At 53.1% G+C, this 13,792-nt stretch overlaps 1 protein-coding gene across 4 annotated transcripts in view; it reads left to right on the top strand.

Annotated features, from left to right (window-relative positions):
- RHOBTB2 (Rho related BTB domain containing 2) overlaps positions 1-13,792 on the top strand; it is a 34,293-nt gene that overhangs the window by 5,264 nt on the left and 15,237 nt on the right. The window contains exons 1-2 of one of the 4 annotated variants that reach the window (XM_005285141.4): positions 5,640-5,772; positions 6,191-6,271. In XM_005285141.4, coding sequence (XP_005285198.1) covers positions 6,213-6,271 — 59 coding nt within the window. In that variant the 5' untranslated portion in view covers positions 5,640-5,772; positions 6,191-6,212. Of the gene's footprint in view, positions 1-5,639; positions 5,773-6,190; positions 6,272-9,470; positions 9,715-13,099; positions 13,560-13,792 lie in introns of those variants that run through there. The other 3 variants (XM_024105582.3, XM_005285143.4, XM_005285144.5) reach the window with 3 other exon arrangements.

Raw genomic sequence — 13,792 nt, 5'->3', positions numbered from 1 at the left:
GCTCGTCTTCTGACCTGAAAGCTTTGTCTCTCTCAGACTCTCACCAACAGAAATTGGTCCAATAAAAGATATTCCCTCCCCCACCTTGTCTCTTGACTATCTGGGGACGGACACGGCTACAACTACACTGCATGCCATAAAGAACTGGCACCGTATGAATGATGTCACCTTGGAGACACAATGGAAGACAGGGCATTAGCTTTCGATGACTGCCTGGTCGAGGAGACTTTCCACCATCCTACAAAGATGAATGCAAAGTGCTCCACTTAGGAACGAAAAATCAGTTTCACTCATACAGAATGGGAAGAGACTGTCTAGGAAGGAGTATGGCAGAAACGGAGCTAGGGGTTATAGTGGACCACAAGCTAAATATGAGTCAACAGTGTGATGCTGTTGCAAAAAAAGCAAACATGATTCTGGGATGTATTAACAGGTGTGTTGTGAGCAAGACATGAGAAGTCATTCTTCCGCTCTACTCTGCGCTGGTTAGGCCTCAACTGGAGTATTGTGTCCAGTTGTGGGCTCCGCAAAAGATGTGGAGAAATTGGAGAGTGTCCAGAGAAGAGCAACAAGAATGATTGAAGGTCTTGAGAACATGACCTATGAAGGAAGGCTGAAAGAATTGGGTTTGTTTAGTTTGGAAAAGAGAAGACTGAGAGGGGACATGATAGCAGTTTTCAGGTATCTAAAAGGGTGTCATAAGGAGGAAGGAGAAAACTTGTTCACCTTAGCCTCTAAGGATAGAACAAGAAGCAATGGGCTTAAACTGCAGCAAGGGAGGTTTAGGTTGGACATTAGGAAAAAGTTCCTAACTGTCAGGGTGGTTAAACACTGGAATAAATTGCCTAGGGAGGTTGTGGAATCTCCATCTCTGGAGATATTTAAGAGTAGGTTAGATAAATGTCTATCAGGGATGGTCTAGACAGTATTTGGTCCTGCCATGAGGGCAGGGGACTGGACTCGATGACCTCTCGAGGTCCCTTCCAGTCCTAGAATCTATGAATCTATGAATCCTCCTCCCACGTCTGAGCCCAGGAAAGGGTGGGGACCCTGGTGCAGCTCACCAGACTGCAACAAGAACTGAAGTGGAGTGTGAACAGATGGGAAGGACAATGCTGCTGCCTACCTACTGCAAGGGAGATTGAATCCTGGATGCTAAGGCAAGAGAGGCAGGTTGTGCTGCCAGGGTGGACTGGCATGTGAGCTTTGCTTTTCCATTCTAACCTAAGGATCATAAGAACGGTCATGCTGGATCAGACCAATGATCCATCTAGCCCAGTACCCAGTCTCCCGACAGTGGCTGGTGCCAGAGGCAATAACCAGAACAGGGCAATTATCAAGTGATCCATCCTCTATTGTCCAGTCCCAGCTTCTGGCAGTCCTTTTTCCTGTATTCCAGCCAACCATCTTGTTTTGAAAAGGTTCCTTTGCCTTGCTGCAAACATCTGCTGCTTGTCTAGCTCCCATGAGGGTTAAGTCTCCAAGCAGGGATTCTAGGTCTGGAGGAGCCAAAGTGAGACTCGGAGGAGCTGAAGCTGGGGACCCAGTGTCTTGGTAACAGGGCCATGGGGCTCACCCCTATGAAAAGCAGAGGCCCAGGGCCTAGCGCTAAGAAGGGGATGCTGCCAGAGAGACTGTGTGAAGCAGAGCATGTCCTGTGAAAGTGTGACAAAGAGCTTACAACTAAACAGACAAGTCAGATCCCAGGTAGGAGAGAGGAAGGATTATTACACTTCCAAGCCACTGCTGCATCTGGCCCAGATATTTCCACGGGAGAAGCACGCGCTTCCTGCAGACTGTGTATTTTCGAGTCATGTTTTCATTCCCATGAGCCCCGTGGAGCCAAGGAAGGTTCAGGAGAGGCAGCCAGTGCCTGTTCAGAGCTGCGCATCATCAGCATAATTGCCCATTTCCTTCCCATTGCAAAGAGTTCATCACCCAGAACCCAGCTGGATTTGCAGCTCTCAGGCGGAGATTGTGGGACGAGTAGTTAGAGTATCATCCTTCCATTTGTAACCTGAGTCAATGAGATCTGGAACCAGTGAGTGGGAATTGATGTTGGCAGTCACTCCTCTGATGGAGTCTGATTGGCCTTTTCATGAGGAGCCTTGTTTTGGGAATGTTTATAGCTTGGAGGTACTTCTGCTCTTCCAAGAGAAATGATCTTGTGCTCAGAATCCATAGTGACTCCAACTCCCATTCTAGGTTTCATCATCTGCCTTACCCCTGCCCCACCTGCAGCTGCGATCCATCTAAGAAGAGCGCAGGTTGTGTTAATACTTGTGTGGGAGACCTCTAAGGGAAATCTATGTGACATAGTATCAGAGGGGTAGCCGTGTTAGTCTGAATCTGTAAAAAGCAACAGAGGGTCCTGTGGCACCTTTGAGACTAACAGAAGTATTGGGAGCATAAGCTTTCGTGGGTAAGAACCTCACTTCTTCAGATGCAAGTAATGGAAATCTCCAGAGGCAGGTATATATCAGTGTGGAGATAACGAGGTTAGTTCAATCAGGGAGGGTGAGGTGCTCTGCTAGCAGTTGAGGTGTGAACACCAAGGGAGGAGAAACTGTTTCTGTAGTTGGATAGCCATTCACAGTCTTTGTTTAATCCTGATCTGATGGTGTCAAATTTGCAAATGAACTGGAGCTCAGCAGTTTCTCTTTGGAGTCTGGTCCTGAAGTTTTTTTGCTGTAAGATGGCAACCTTTACATCTGCTATTGTGTGGCCAGGGAGGTTGAAGTGTTCTCCTACAGGTTTTTGTATATTGCCATTCCTGATATCTGACTTGTGTCCATTTATCCTCTTGCGTAGTGACTGTCCAGTTTGGCCAATGTACATAGCAGAGGGGCATTGCTGGCATATGATGGCATATATAACATTGGTGGACGTGCAGGTGAATGAGCCGGTGATGTTGTAGCTGATCTGGTTAGGTCCAGTGATGGTGTTGCTGGTGTAGATATGTGGGCAGAGTTGGCATCGAGGTTTGTTGCATGGGTTGGTTCCTGAGTTAGAGTTGTTATGGTGCGGTCCGTGGTTGCTGGTGAGAATATGTTTAAGGTTGGCAGGTTGTCTGTGGGCGAGGACTGGCCTGCCTCCCAAGGTCTGTGAAAGTGAGGGATCATTGTCCAGGATGGGTTGTAGATCAACAACCCATCCTGGACAATGATCCCTCACTTTCACAGACCTTGGGAGGCAGGCCAGTCCTCGCCCACAGACAACCTGCCAACCTTAAACATATTCTCACCAGCAACCACGGACCGCACCATAACAACTCTAACTCAGGAACCAACCCATGCAACAAACCTCGATGCCAACTCTGCCCACATATCTACACCAGCAACACCATCACTGGACCTAACCAGATCAGCTACAACATCACCGGCTCATTCACCTGCACGTCCACCAATGTTATATATGCCATCATATGCCAGCAATGCCCCTCTGCTATGTACATTGGCCAAACTGGACAGTCACTACGCAAGAGGATAAATGGACACAAGTCAGATATCAGGAATGGCAATATACAAAAACCTGTAGGAGAACACTTCAACCTCCCTGGCCACACAATAGCAGATGTAAAGGTTGCCATCTTACAGCAAAAAAACTTCAGGACCAGACTCCAAAGAGAAACTGCTGAGCTCCAGTTCATTTGCAAATTTGACACCATCAGATCAGGATTAAACAAAGACTGTGAATGGCTATCCAACTACAGAAACAGTTTCTCCTCCCTTGGTGTTCACACCTCAACTGCTAGCAGAGCACCTCACCCTCCCTGATTGAACTAACCTCGTTATCTCCACACTGATATATACCTGCCTCTGGAGATTTCCATTACTTGCATCTGAAGAAGTGAGGTTCTTACCCACGAAAGCTTATGCTCCCAATACTTCTGTTAGTCTCAAAGGTGCCACAGGACCCTCTGTTGCTATGTGACATAGGAAGTGACGCTGGTGATTCAAAAGGAGGTTCTTTGCTTCAGTGCCTCAGTAGTAACTGAATGTTCCAGCTGGATGTTAGCAGGTGCTGCATTTTGGATGGGACATGAAACCATGAAACCAAGCTTGATCACTCACGTTTATTCACCGCTGAGGTGGCTGTATGTCAGTGACAGGTAAACTGATCATGGTGTGCAGTTTGGCATGAAATCTTTGTAAGATTAATATGCATTCACCCGGGAAGCCAGGAACGGCCAGACTAGCACAGCCCAATGGTGTGTCTAATCCAGTGTGCTGTCTCTGGGATGGAGCTTGGCGTGTTGGTGGGATACCGTCTTGGAGAGAGGTTCTTTTACCTACTTCTGGCAAGCGGTGTGGCCTGGTGTTGCTGCTGCAGCTGTCCCTAGGGCTCCAGACTGGGAATATCTGAGAGAGGCTGAACTGCTAATTGTTAGTAGGATCAGAACTGGCCCAAAGGCCCCGGGCACCTTATTGTATGAATGGCTCTATATGCTCGGGGCGTGGCTGGGGCTATTTTCCCTGCTCATTGTCCCAGCTGTAGTTGCTAAGGGGGGTTCTGGCACAGCATGGCTCTTGCACCCAGCTGACCTCATGCCCCTCTACCCACCCTGTTGTGGCACCGTTTGATCTGTGACATTAGCTCAGCCGTCCTGGTGCTCTGCAGCGCTGGCTCAGCTTTCCTTTCTGTGGCACCGGTTCCATCTCCCTGGTGCCATGCCTGGCAGCACAGCATCCCTTTCCCGCTCTCCTCATTCCACCTACAGCTGGGCTAGGCTCTGTGATTTTGCAAAGTGCTTTGCCTGATACTTTTATTGCCTGCTGGGCCTGAATGGATATTAAGTCCATAAAGCCATCCGTCTGAGATGCCATCTCTCTCCCCAGCCAGCCAGCTCATTAGACTATCTCCATAATGGCAGTAGACTGAATTAGCCCAGCACTGGACCAGTTCTCGTTGAAGGGGTTACTAGAGTTCATGTGAATGCTTAGCGGCTGGTGCACTGTGCAAGGGGACCCCAGGTGGCTTCTGCCAGGAAGAAAAGCCGGCAGGATTTCGCTCCGTTGAGTAATAAAATCAAACCTCTTTGTGCATTTCAAGGAGTGATTTTATCCACCCTTCCCAGTAATATCCCCTGCAGGATTTGAACTGCACTGGGGTTCACATCCTCTGATCTTTCCTTCTTTCTCAAAGTCAAATTCAGCCCAAACTAGCTGAGTTTCACACTAACCCATAAATCAACCTGGCTTTGCTAGAAACTGCCCCAGTCTCTCACAGCACTTATCCCGCTTTTGCTGGAGACTCTCCCCAGGTTTACTTAATTCATGACCCAGCCTTGCTTAAAACTCAGCCTCAAGCTCCCTCCAAACAGTTTCCAAATCTCTGTGTCTGAAAGCGAGCCTGGTGCAGCAGCTGCTTCTTTGTATCAGGGCTCCAGCTTGCCAGCTCTGCCCCTGATGTGTTTGGAAACTGTTGATATAGCAACTGAATAGAGAGAGGAGAAAATACCTCTTGTGCTACCTCACTCCAGAGTTCAAATGAGGAAAACTTTAGACAAAATAAACAAGCAAGAGGGCTCATTGGTCTGCTTTGAACTCTGGGGCGCTGGGTTTTGCTTAGGTCACAAACAAACTGACTGTGATGCTCTCAGCAAAAGCTGTCCAACACATAGTGATTTGAGCAGGAGACGGGGAGTCAAGATTCCTGGGTTCTAGTCCTGGCTCAGCCTTGATTAGTGGGGAAATCACTTCCTCTCTCTGAGCCTCAGTTTTCCTATCTGTAAAATGGAGATAAGACTGCCCCACCTCCCTGGAAGGAAGGGTGAGGCAACCTTAATGAAAGTCTGTAAAGTGCTTTGAGATCCTCAGATGAAAGGGTAAAACAGACAAAGTTTAGAACAATGACTGGGAATAATGCTGGTCCCTCCGCATCCCTGCTGCAGGGGTTGTTAAGAACTGCACCATGTGAAGGAATTAGGGAAGAAAGAAACGAATGTGAAGTTCAACATCACTGAGAATTTTCCTCCCCATCACCTGAGACTGTGTAGCCCTGAGTCTTCATGCTGCTTGTCAGAACTGGATTTTAAGGAGCCATCATGCAAGAGTGATGGTCTAGGATCTCCCCGTCCAGGGGCTGCCTCTGCCCATGGGGAGGGAGGGGGCATCCTGCGAGAAAGCCAGGCAGAGAGGAGTTCCAGGTCAACTCATCTCACCTGCACCTTTCCCACCTCTCCTTTCAGAGCCCGCTGAGAAGAGAAAGCGATGGAAGCCCAAGCCAAAGCCCACCACACCGTGAAGAAGACCAAGATGTACCACAGCTCGTAAGTACCTAGCTCACTCACGTTTTCCTCCTTTGTGTTTTGTAGCTGTTGCTAGACACTGACATAGTCCAGATTTGGTCCAGTTTTATTTTCCTAGCCGGAAAAGTGTCCAGGTGTCCGCTCATTGTGTCCCGTTTAACGTACCTCGGGTCTGTATCTCCAGTCACCAGAGGGAGAAGGCCCAGGTGGTTCCTGGCAGAGGGATACCCATTGGTGATTAGCTCATAGCAAGGCTTGGAGGTGGGTAGGGCAAGTTCTTATGCCCTGGGAATGCAGAAAGTTGAAGTATTCCCAGCTCCATCAAGAAAGGCAAAGGCTGCTGTGAATTCAGAGTATACCCCCAAAGGAATCTGCAACACTTCACCCACCCCCCACCCCAAATTAGATGTGGTTGTGTCACAACAGAGCTCAGCGCCTTTTTTAAGTTTAGCCGGGCATATTGCCCAGGCACCCTACTGCCTTAAAATCACCTGCTCTGCAGGGTGAATTCTACTGAATATCACTGAATATCCAGTACATATGACTCCCTCCCTGCAGGACGGCCTGCACTTTAAGTTCTCCAGGACGATGTGTTGAGGGTTCCTTCGTGCAGACTCACGGGAAGGCAGAGAGTGGGTATGATTTGAGGGGAAAGAGGATGGTGCTTCCTGGGCACTCACATTAATGTTACTGCTTGGGAATGCAGCCTAGCTGGGGGCTTGGCCTGGACGACAACCTCCCTATACATCAGTGCATGGTCAGCTACCCCCCTTACTATCAGAATAGGCAGAGAACCTGTTCCTCTGACACAGCCTGTGGCAGCTCTCTGCCCTTCACTGGCAGCATCTGAACTTTACCCGGAAGGTACATTCTTCATGACCACACCCAGAGCTGACTCAGCTCAGCCTGTTGTGCGCTGACAAGGCTTTGGCAGCTAGCACCAAGCTCTCCAGAGGAAGAGGAGCTGAGCTTTGCCAGACTCCCCACCAGGCCCAGGCCACAGCAGGTGAGGGACATACGGAGGTTGGAGGAAGAGTATTTATCAGTGACGTGAATTTCTTTGGGAAGTCACTGCACATTTCGCTGGGCAGGGACTCCATGGGGCTTCTGGGTAACAGAGAATGCGTCACTGGGTTTGGGTAGAGGCCTGGGATTCTGGACAACAGAGAATGTGGGGCTGGGTAGGGGGCTGGAGGGTTTCTGGGTCCAAGAGATGGTCACAGTATACAAGCCTAGAGAGACAATTATTCCAAGAAGGGCACTTCTGGAAGCTGGTAGCAAAGCTAGCTGTTTGCCCTCTCCGCCTTCCTGACATCCTTTCATTTGCCTGTTCATACCCCTTCCGCACTCAACTCCCCAGCTTGACCCGTGGCTGCTGTGATGGCTGGACGGAAAGCTCAGTGTGTGTATTTGGGTTTGGAGCTATTTGACTGGGAGCGAGGGTGATTATAAAGCAGGGCAGATGGGAGCCTTTTGGGACAAGTTCAAGAGGCTTATATCAGAGAGAGACACTGACACACAGAGTAAACTGCATTTTAATTACAGCTGTGATAAAACAGCAGACGGGGAGGGGAGGGGATGCTGCTGCTTCTGCTTTGCATTGCATCCAGTTACTGACTTACAGCTGGAGCTCCAAGGGCAGCTTAGGCTCATGCTTGGCTGTTCTCTCTCAGCTCAGCCAGAGATCCCTTTGTCTGAGGCTGTGATGAGACTGTAAGAGGGGCTGGGGCTTCTGGTGACCTAGGCTCGTGATCAGATTGTGGTCTCGGTCAGTCTTCCAGGAAGGGACAAGGGGGAAAGAGGAAAAAGCTCATGTTCCTGCCCCATCAGCGAGGCAGTGCCTACATTTTACATACAAACTGGCTGGGTAATGATTTGGGATGGGAGAAATCCACGCGCTGAGGCTCAACACTTCAAATGTCCATCAGAAATAGATGGATCAATAGAGCTTTAGACCTTCTGAATGGAAATGAACTATCTGCAGATTCTCTCAGACACACATGCCTGTCAGGGATGGTTTAGGATACTTAATCCTGCCTCAGCATGGAAGGTTAGACTAGGTGACCTCTCGAGGTCCCTCCCAGTCTTACATTTCTGAATCTATCCATCTGTCAGTCTGTCACCATAGGTACTCCTCTGTCCATCCATCAATTACCATAGGTATTCCTCTAGCCATCCAGCCCTCTTTCTCTCTTTGCTTTCATACTGCTCTCTTTGTGGTATCACACCTGAGCACCCCATCATAACTATCTTAGCCCCTACCGGCCATTCACTTCCTACTCACTGGGGAATTATGGGACTGACTTAACCAGCTGTACGCACTGCAGCCAGGGAGTGGGGAAAGGTGGATCCTCTAGAACAGAATCTGGACCTTACATCTGGAGTACAGCTGAGATGAGAACCCCCCAATGAGCCAGCATTCCTGGACTATTCCCTACAGCCTCTCCTATTGGAAGACACTACCAGAGGAATACCTGTGGACTTCTCTAGAGTCAGTACTCTGCCTCTGTTCCATACAGCACCTCCTGCTGAGGGACTGGAGTAGCTAATAACTTCTATCCCATTCCCTACAATGGTTCCTCCTTAGAGAGGCTAGGACTTGAATAACTGAATTCCCCTCCATGTGACATCCTTCCCTACGGTACCGTCTACTGGGAGAAGCAGGGACTTGAGTAGCTATGGGCTTCTCCACAGTCAGCATTCCTGGGCACTCCCACTTGGCCTCCCCCATAGCTAATGCATTCCCTGAAGTGCCTGCTAGAAGACATTGAGCCCAGAGCACCTGGGAGCTGCCCTGGGGCCAGCACTCCGGCATCGTTTCCTGTAGCACCTCCTGTTGGAAGAAGCTGGGAACGGAATAGCTGGGAGCTCATCCAGAGCTGGCATTCTTTCGCCAGTATCTGCTGGCTGGGCCTTGCCTCGCTCCTACACCGTTCCCGGCGGCACCTCCTGCTGGGAGAAGCTGAGACTGGAGTAGCTGCGGGAATGTGCTTGTTTGAGCTGTTTTTCAGTGCCAACGTACAGCCTGGAGGTTTGGCCCAAAAGCCACAATTGTGCTTTTGTCTTGCTTCAGGCGGCGGGGAGTCACTCAGGAATTAAACTGATCGTAAAGCTGCCAGGAACTTTTATGCCACAATTAAGCACCTGCTACGACAGAGCAAATAAGCCAAATCATGCGGCTGGCGAGCAAGCTTTACGTGTTCCTTCCCCGTGACCCACTCGAAGACGGAAGCTAAAAGCTGCAGCTCAGCTGCTTGCAGTTTTCATTCCAGCCCAATGCAGGGAAATGAATAGCTTTCCCCAAGAAGTCGCCAGCCTCGTTGCTAGCTTCCAGGGTCCCTGTGGAATACGGAGACTCACCAGGGAGAAGCATATGCCAGACTTAAAAAACAAAAGGACCCCCCCAGACAAGTACTCCAGATTCCTTCTGCTATGGAGAGAGAGATTCCTGTCTTACGAGTTAGGTGAGGAACGGCATGGGGCAGATGAGCAATGGTGCTGAGGAGAGGGGGGGGGGGCGTTCTGGCACCGTTACGAGGTCTGTGTGACTGGACTGCAAAGGTGCGAGGTGAGGCAGATGCTGGAGCGCTGACGCTGGCTGACGCCGCATTGCATCAATGCCAGACCTTTGAGTGGTTCTGAGGGACTGTGGCTGGCCGGATCCGATCCTAACGGGAAGGGAACAGGAGCTGGGGTTATTTTGGTTAGGCACAGGGGAGGGGGGGGAAAGCCTTGAGAAGGACAATGAGGCATCACATGATCTGGATATGCTGGGGCACAGCAGCTGGCCTGGGCTGCGGGGAAGCAAAGCTGCTTCTCATTGGTCAGGCCGCAGAGATGACTTAGAGTTTTTAGTCTCTCTGCTCTGTCCTTGGGTTGGGAGGCAGCAAGCGGGGGCAGTGCAGAGGGGCTGGGGAGAGGGACCGCAGAGATGAGTCTGAGGGGGGAAGCAGTGGAGAGGTGTGAGATGGGTGCAGCAGAGCTGGCGTGGAGTGGGAAGATCATGGAGTGGGTGGAGCTGGGAGTGAGCAGATCGGTGAGAAGGGGCCAGGGAGCTGGGTCAGTGAGAGAGGGCAACTCACCTTGTTAGGTGCTGGTGGGGCTGAGTGACCAGAGGTGCCTGTTTGACAGCCCCGAAGGCTGTTGTAAAGATTCATAGCTTCCAAGACCAGAAGGAACCATTAGATCAGCTAGTCTGACCTCCTGTGTAACCCAGGACGGAGAATTCTTCCCGCTACCCCTGCACAGGCAGATTTCCACATACTGCCTCAACCCACACCTCCAGGTCGGAGGAGAGTTCAGTCTGTGACCTGTCCCATCCCTGTACAGATCTCTATCACAGTGCGGCTCCCTTGAGCCATCCAGAAACTCCTGAGCCGCAGCCTCACTCGTGACGGGGTGAGGGGTCTCCCTATCAGAGCTGTCCCGCTCCTGATCAATGCAGCATCCTTCACCAGGCCCCCATGGGACGCTCTGCCAGTGGCAGTCCAGCCTGCAAAGTATACTTCTGAGGGTATTCTGCACCAAAACATTTAAAATTATGCGCCAAAAAATGTAAAATTCTGCACACAATATTTTAAAATTCTGAAAATTCTATTTGTCGATAAATAAATGGGGAGGCTCCAGCATGGCAGTGGGGAGCACAGGCCACTGGCTGCACAGGGGTAGGAGATCACCCTGCGCCCCCTCTCCCCCAGATATGGACTCGGCGGTAAAGTTGCACCCGATCCTGACAGAGCACAAGGACCAAGACTGTCCCAGAAACACCCCGGGGCCCTGCCCCTCCGTGCCAAGCACAGTAGATGTAGGCAGGCAGGCTCAGCCCAGCAGGATCCAGGTATGGAAGGATTTAGTGTAGGGAGATCCAGATGTGGGGTGATAAGGTTCTGTGTGGGGCAATCTGGGTGCGGGCAGCATGGTGGGGGGTCTGGGTTCGAGGGAGATTTGGATGAACAGGGGCTCATTGTGGCGGGGAGGGGGTTCTGGGTGCAGCTGAAGGTGGTTGAGGGGGGGTCCAGGTGCTGGCTTGGTGGGGTTCAGTGGGGTGGGAGTCTGGGTGCAGAGGACTAGTCAGGGTGGTCCAGGTGCAAGTGGGGTGGGGCTTGTTGGGTGGGGGGTTGAGTGCAGGGAGTGGTCTGGATGCAGGGATGGGTCCAGATTCAGGGAGTGGGGCTCGGTGGGGGGGATCTGGGTGCAGGGGGGCTCTGTGTGCAGAGAGTGAGGCTTGTCAGGGTGTGGGTTCAGGTTCAGGGAGGTCAGTGGGGGGGGGGAATCTGGGAGCGGGGAGTGAGGCTTGGTGGGGCAATCTGGGTATGAAGTGGGTCCGGATGCACAGGGGTTGCGAGGATGTGGGAGCAGCTCCTCATACAGTGATCCCCTCCCCTCCACAGCTGAGGAGCAATGAGGGCAGGAGGTGGGGGTGGGGACAGTACTTACAGCAGCCAGAGAGGTTTCCAGGGGTGGGTCTGTTCCAGCCCTGGCCGCTCCTTGCAGGGGAAGAGGAAGTCCCGTCCTCTCCAGCCCAGCCAGGATTAGTAGCTGAGCCTGGTACAGGGTAGGAGCCACTGTCCGGGGCATCCTCAGCCCTGCCCACCCCACCCCTCCTGTGATTTTCCACTCCGCTGGCTGCTCCAAGCGCCTGAAACAACACGCCCATGCTGCTGGGGAGCAGCACAGGACCACTCTTGTGGCTTCCCTTTGCTTCCCTGTCAAAAAGTCATTTTTCTGTGGGGAAGAAATCTGTGGGGGACATGACTTCTGCGCACGCACAGTGGCGCAACATTCCCCCAGGAGTAAAAGTAGCTGCCATTGGTCCAAGCCCAGCTGCCTAAGAGAATTGAGACCCACTGGTGGAAATGGAGATCAGATGGAGATCAGAACGGACCCACTGTGGGTTGCGGGGTGGGGAAACAGGAGCTTGGACAGATCCTCTGTGCAACACCGAACCAAGGGAGGGACAAAAACTACCAGTGAGGGCCAGAGAGCAAAAGGGCGCAGGTCTGAGAAACAGATTCCCAGGGGAACAGCCTTGGACTCAGGAATGAGGGAGTGAGCTGCTTGTCCCCTCTGGGGATGGTAACTGGGAGCAGGCAGCGGGTGATAGCGACGGTGAAGGAGGACGGATGGAGATGCAGTGAGGTGGATGGAGACAGGAGCATGTACAGATGGAGTGGGTGGGTGGAGGAGGATGCAGGGAGATAGATGGAAGGGAAGAGGTGCAGGGGGAGGGGGTGCAGGGGATGGAGGGAAGAGAAGAGGTGCAGGGGACGGCGGGAGGGGAAGAGGTGCAGGGGGAGGGGTGCAGGGGACGGAGGGAAGGGAAGAGGTGCAGGGGGAGGAGTGCAGGGGACGGAGGGAGGGGAAGAGGTGCAGGGGGAGGGGTGCAGGGGACGGAGGGAAGGGAAGAGGTGCAGGGGGAGGGGTGCAGGGGACGGAGGGAGGGGAAGAGGTGCAGGGGGAGGGGTGCAGGGGACGGCGGGAGGGGAAGAGGTGCAGGAGGAGGGGTGCAGGGGACGGCGGGAGGGGAAGAGGTGCAGGGGGAGGGGTGCAGGGGAGGGAGGGAGGGAGGGGAAGAGGTGCAGGGGGAGGGGTGCAGGGGACGGATGCAGGGGACGGAGGGAAGGGAAGAGGTGCAGGGGGAGGGGTGCAGGGGATGGAGGGAAGGGAAGAGGTGCACGGGGAGGGGTGCAGAATAGACGGGGAGGGTGGTAGAAGCAAAGGCAGAGCACCACGAACTCCCCCCAGATTCAGGGCACCTGCGCTGTCTCCTCCCCACCCCGCACCCGTTGGCTGATCTGCCTCTGCCCAGGCCGGCCTGGCACAGGAAGTGCCCCTGCTCCCCCTCTCAGCCAATGGGCAGCCGGGGGGAGAGAGAGGCGGGGCCTGTGGCTGGTTCTTGTTTTTGTGAATGAAAAGAGGGAGGTGGGCGAGCCGTGCCGGGAACTGCAGCGCCCGCGGGCTCAGCGACACCGCAGCCCGGAGCGTTCCTTGGGGCAGCCCCAGCTGGGAGCAGGGCCCTGCCGGGCAGGTGGGCGAGAGAGGAGCCCGGCCGCCTTCCCATGCTACTGCGCGCAGGGCCGGGGCCGGGAGGATGCTGCTGAGGAGGAGGCAATGGCTGCAGATGCAGAGCACGGGCCTGCATCCTCTCTGGTGCCGGTACGGACCGGCGGGTGGGAGCACCTGAGCCGCCGAGTTTAGCCCCCAGCGCCGCCTTGGGTGCCAGGATCGGGGCCGCGCGCTTCTGACCATGGACATGTCTCCCGGGGAGCGCTTCATTCTGCCCGCTGGAAATTCCCCCCTATGTGTTGGTGTAAGTAACCGAGCTCCGTGACATCTGCTCCGCCCGCTCCCTCCCTAGCATCCTAGTAACTCCGGCCCGGGCTTGGCAGGGAAAGTGGCCCGGCCCCAAACCCTTGAATGGAGTTGCTGGGGGTTGTGTTTTGCGCTGCTGCTGTTGAAGGTGCAGCTCCGGGGAGGCTGCATCGGCAAATGCCGAGTTTCTTGCGATGCCCCTGGTTGGATTGCACTGACGCGGGTGTCCTT

This window comes from Chrysemys picta, chromosome 2 (genome assembly GCF_011386835.1).
Source record: "Chrysemys picta bellii isolate R12L10 chromosome 2, ASM1138683v2, whole genome shotgun sequence".
NCBI lineage: Eukaryota > Metazoa > Chordata > Testudines > Emydidae > Chrysemys > Chrysemys picta.
The sequence above is the reverse complement of the archived record's forward strand: the minus strand, read 5'-3'. Positions and strand labels throughout refer to the sequence as shown.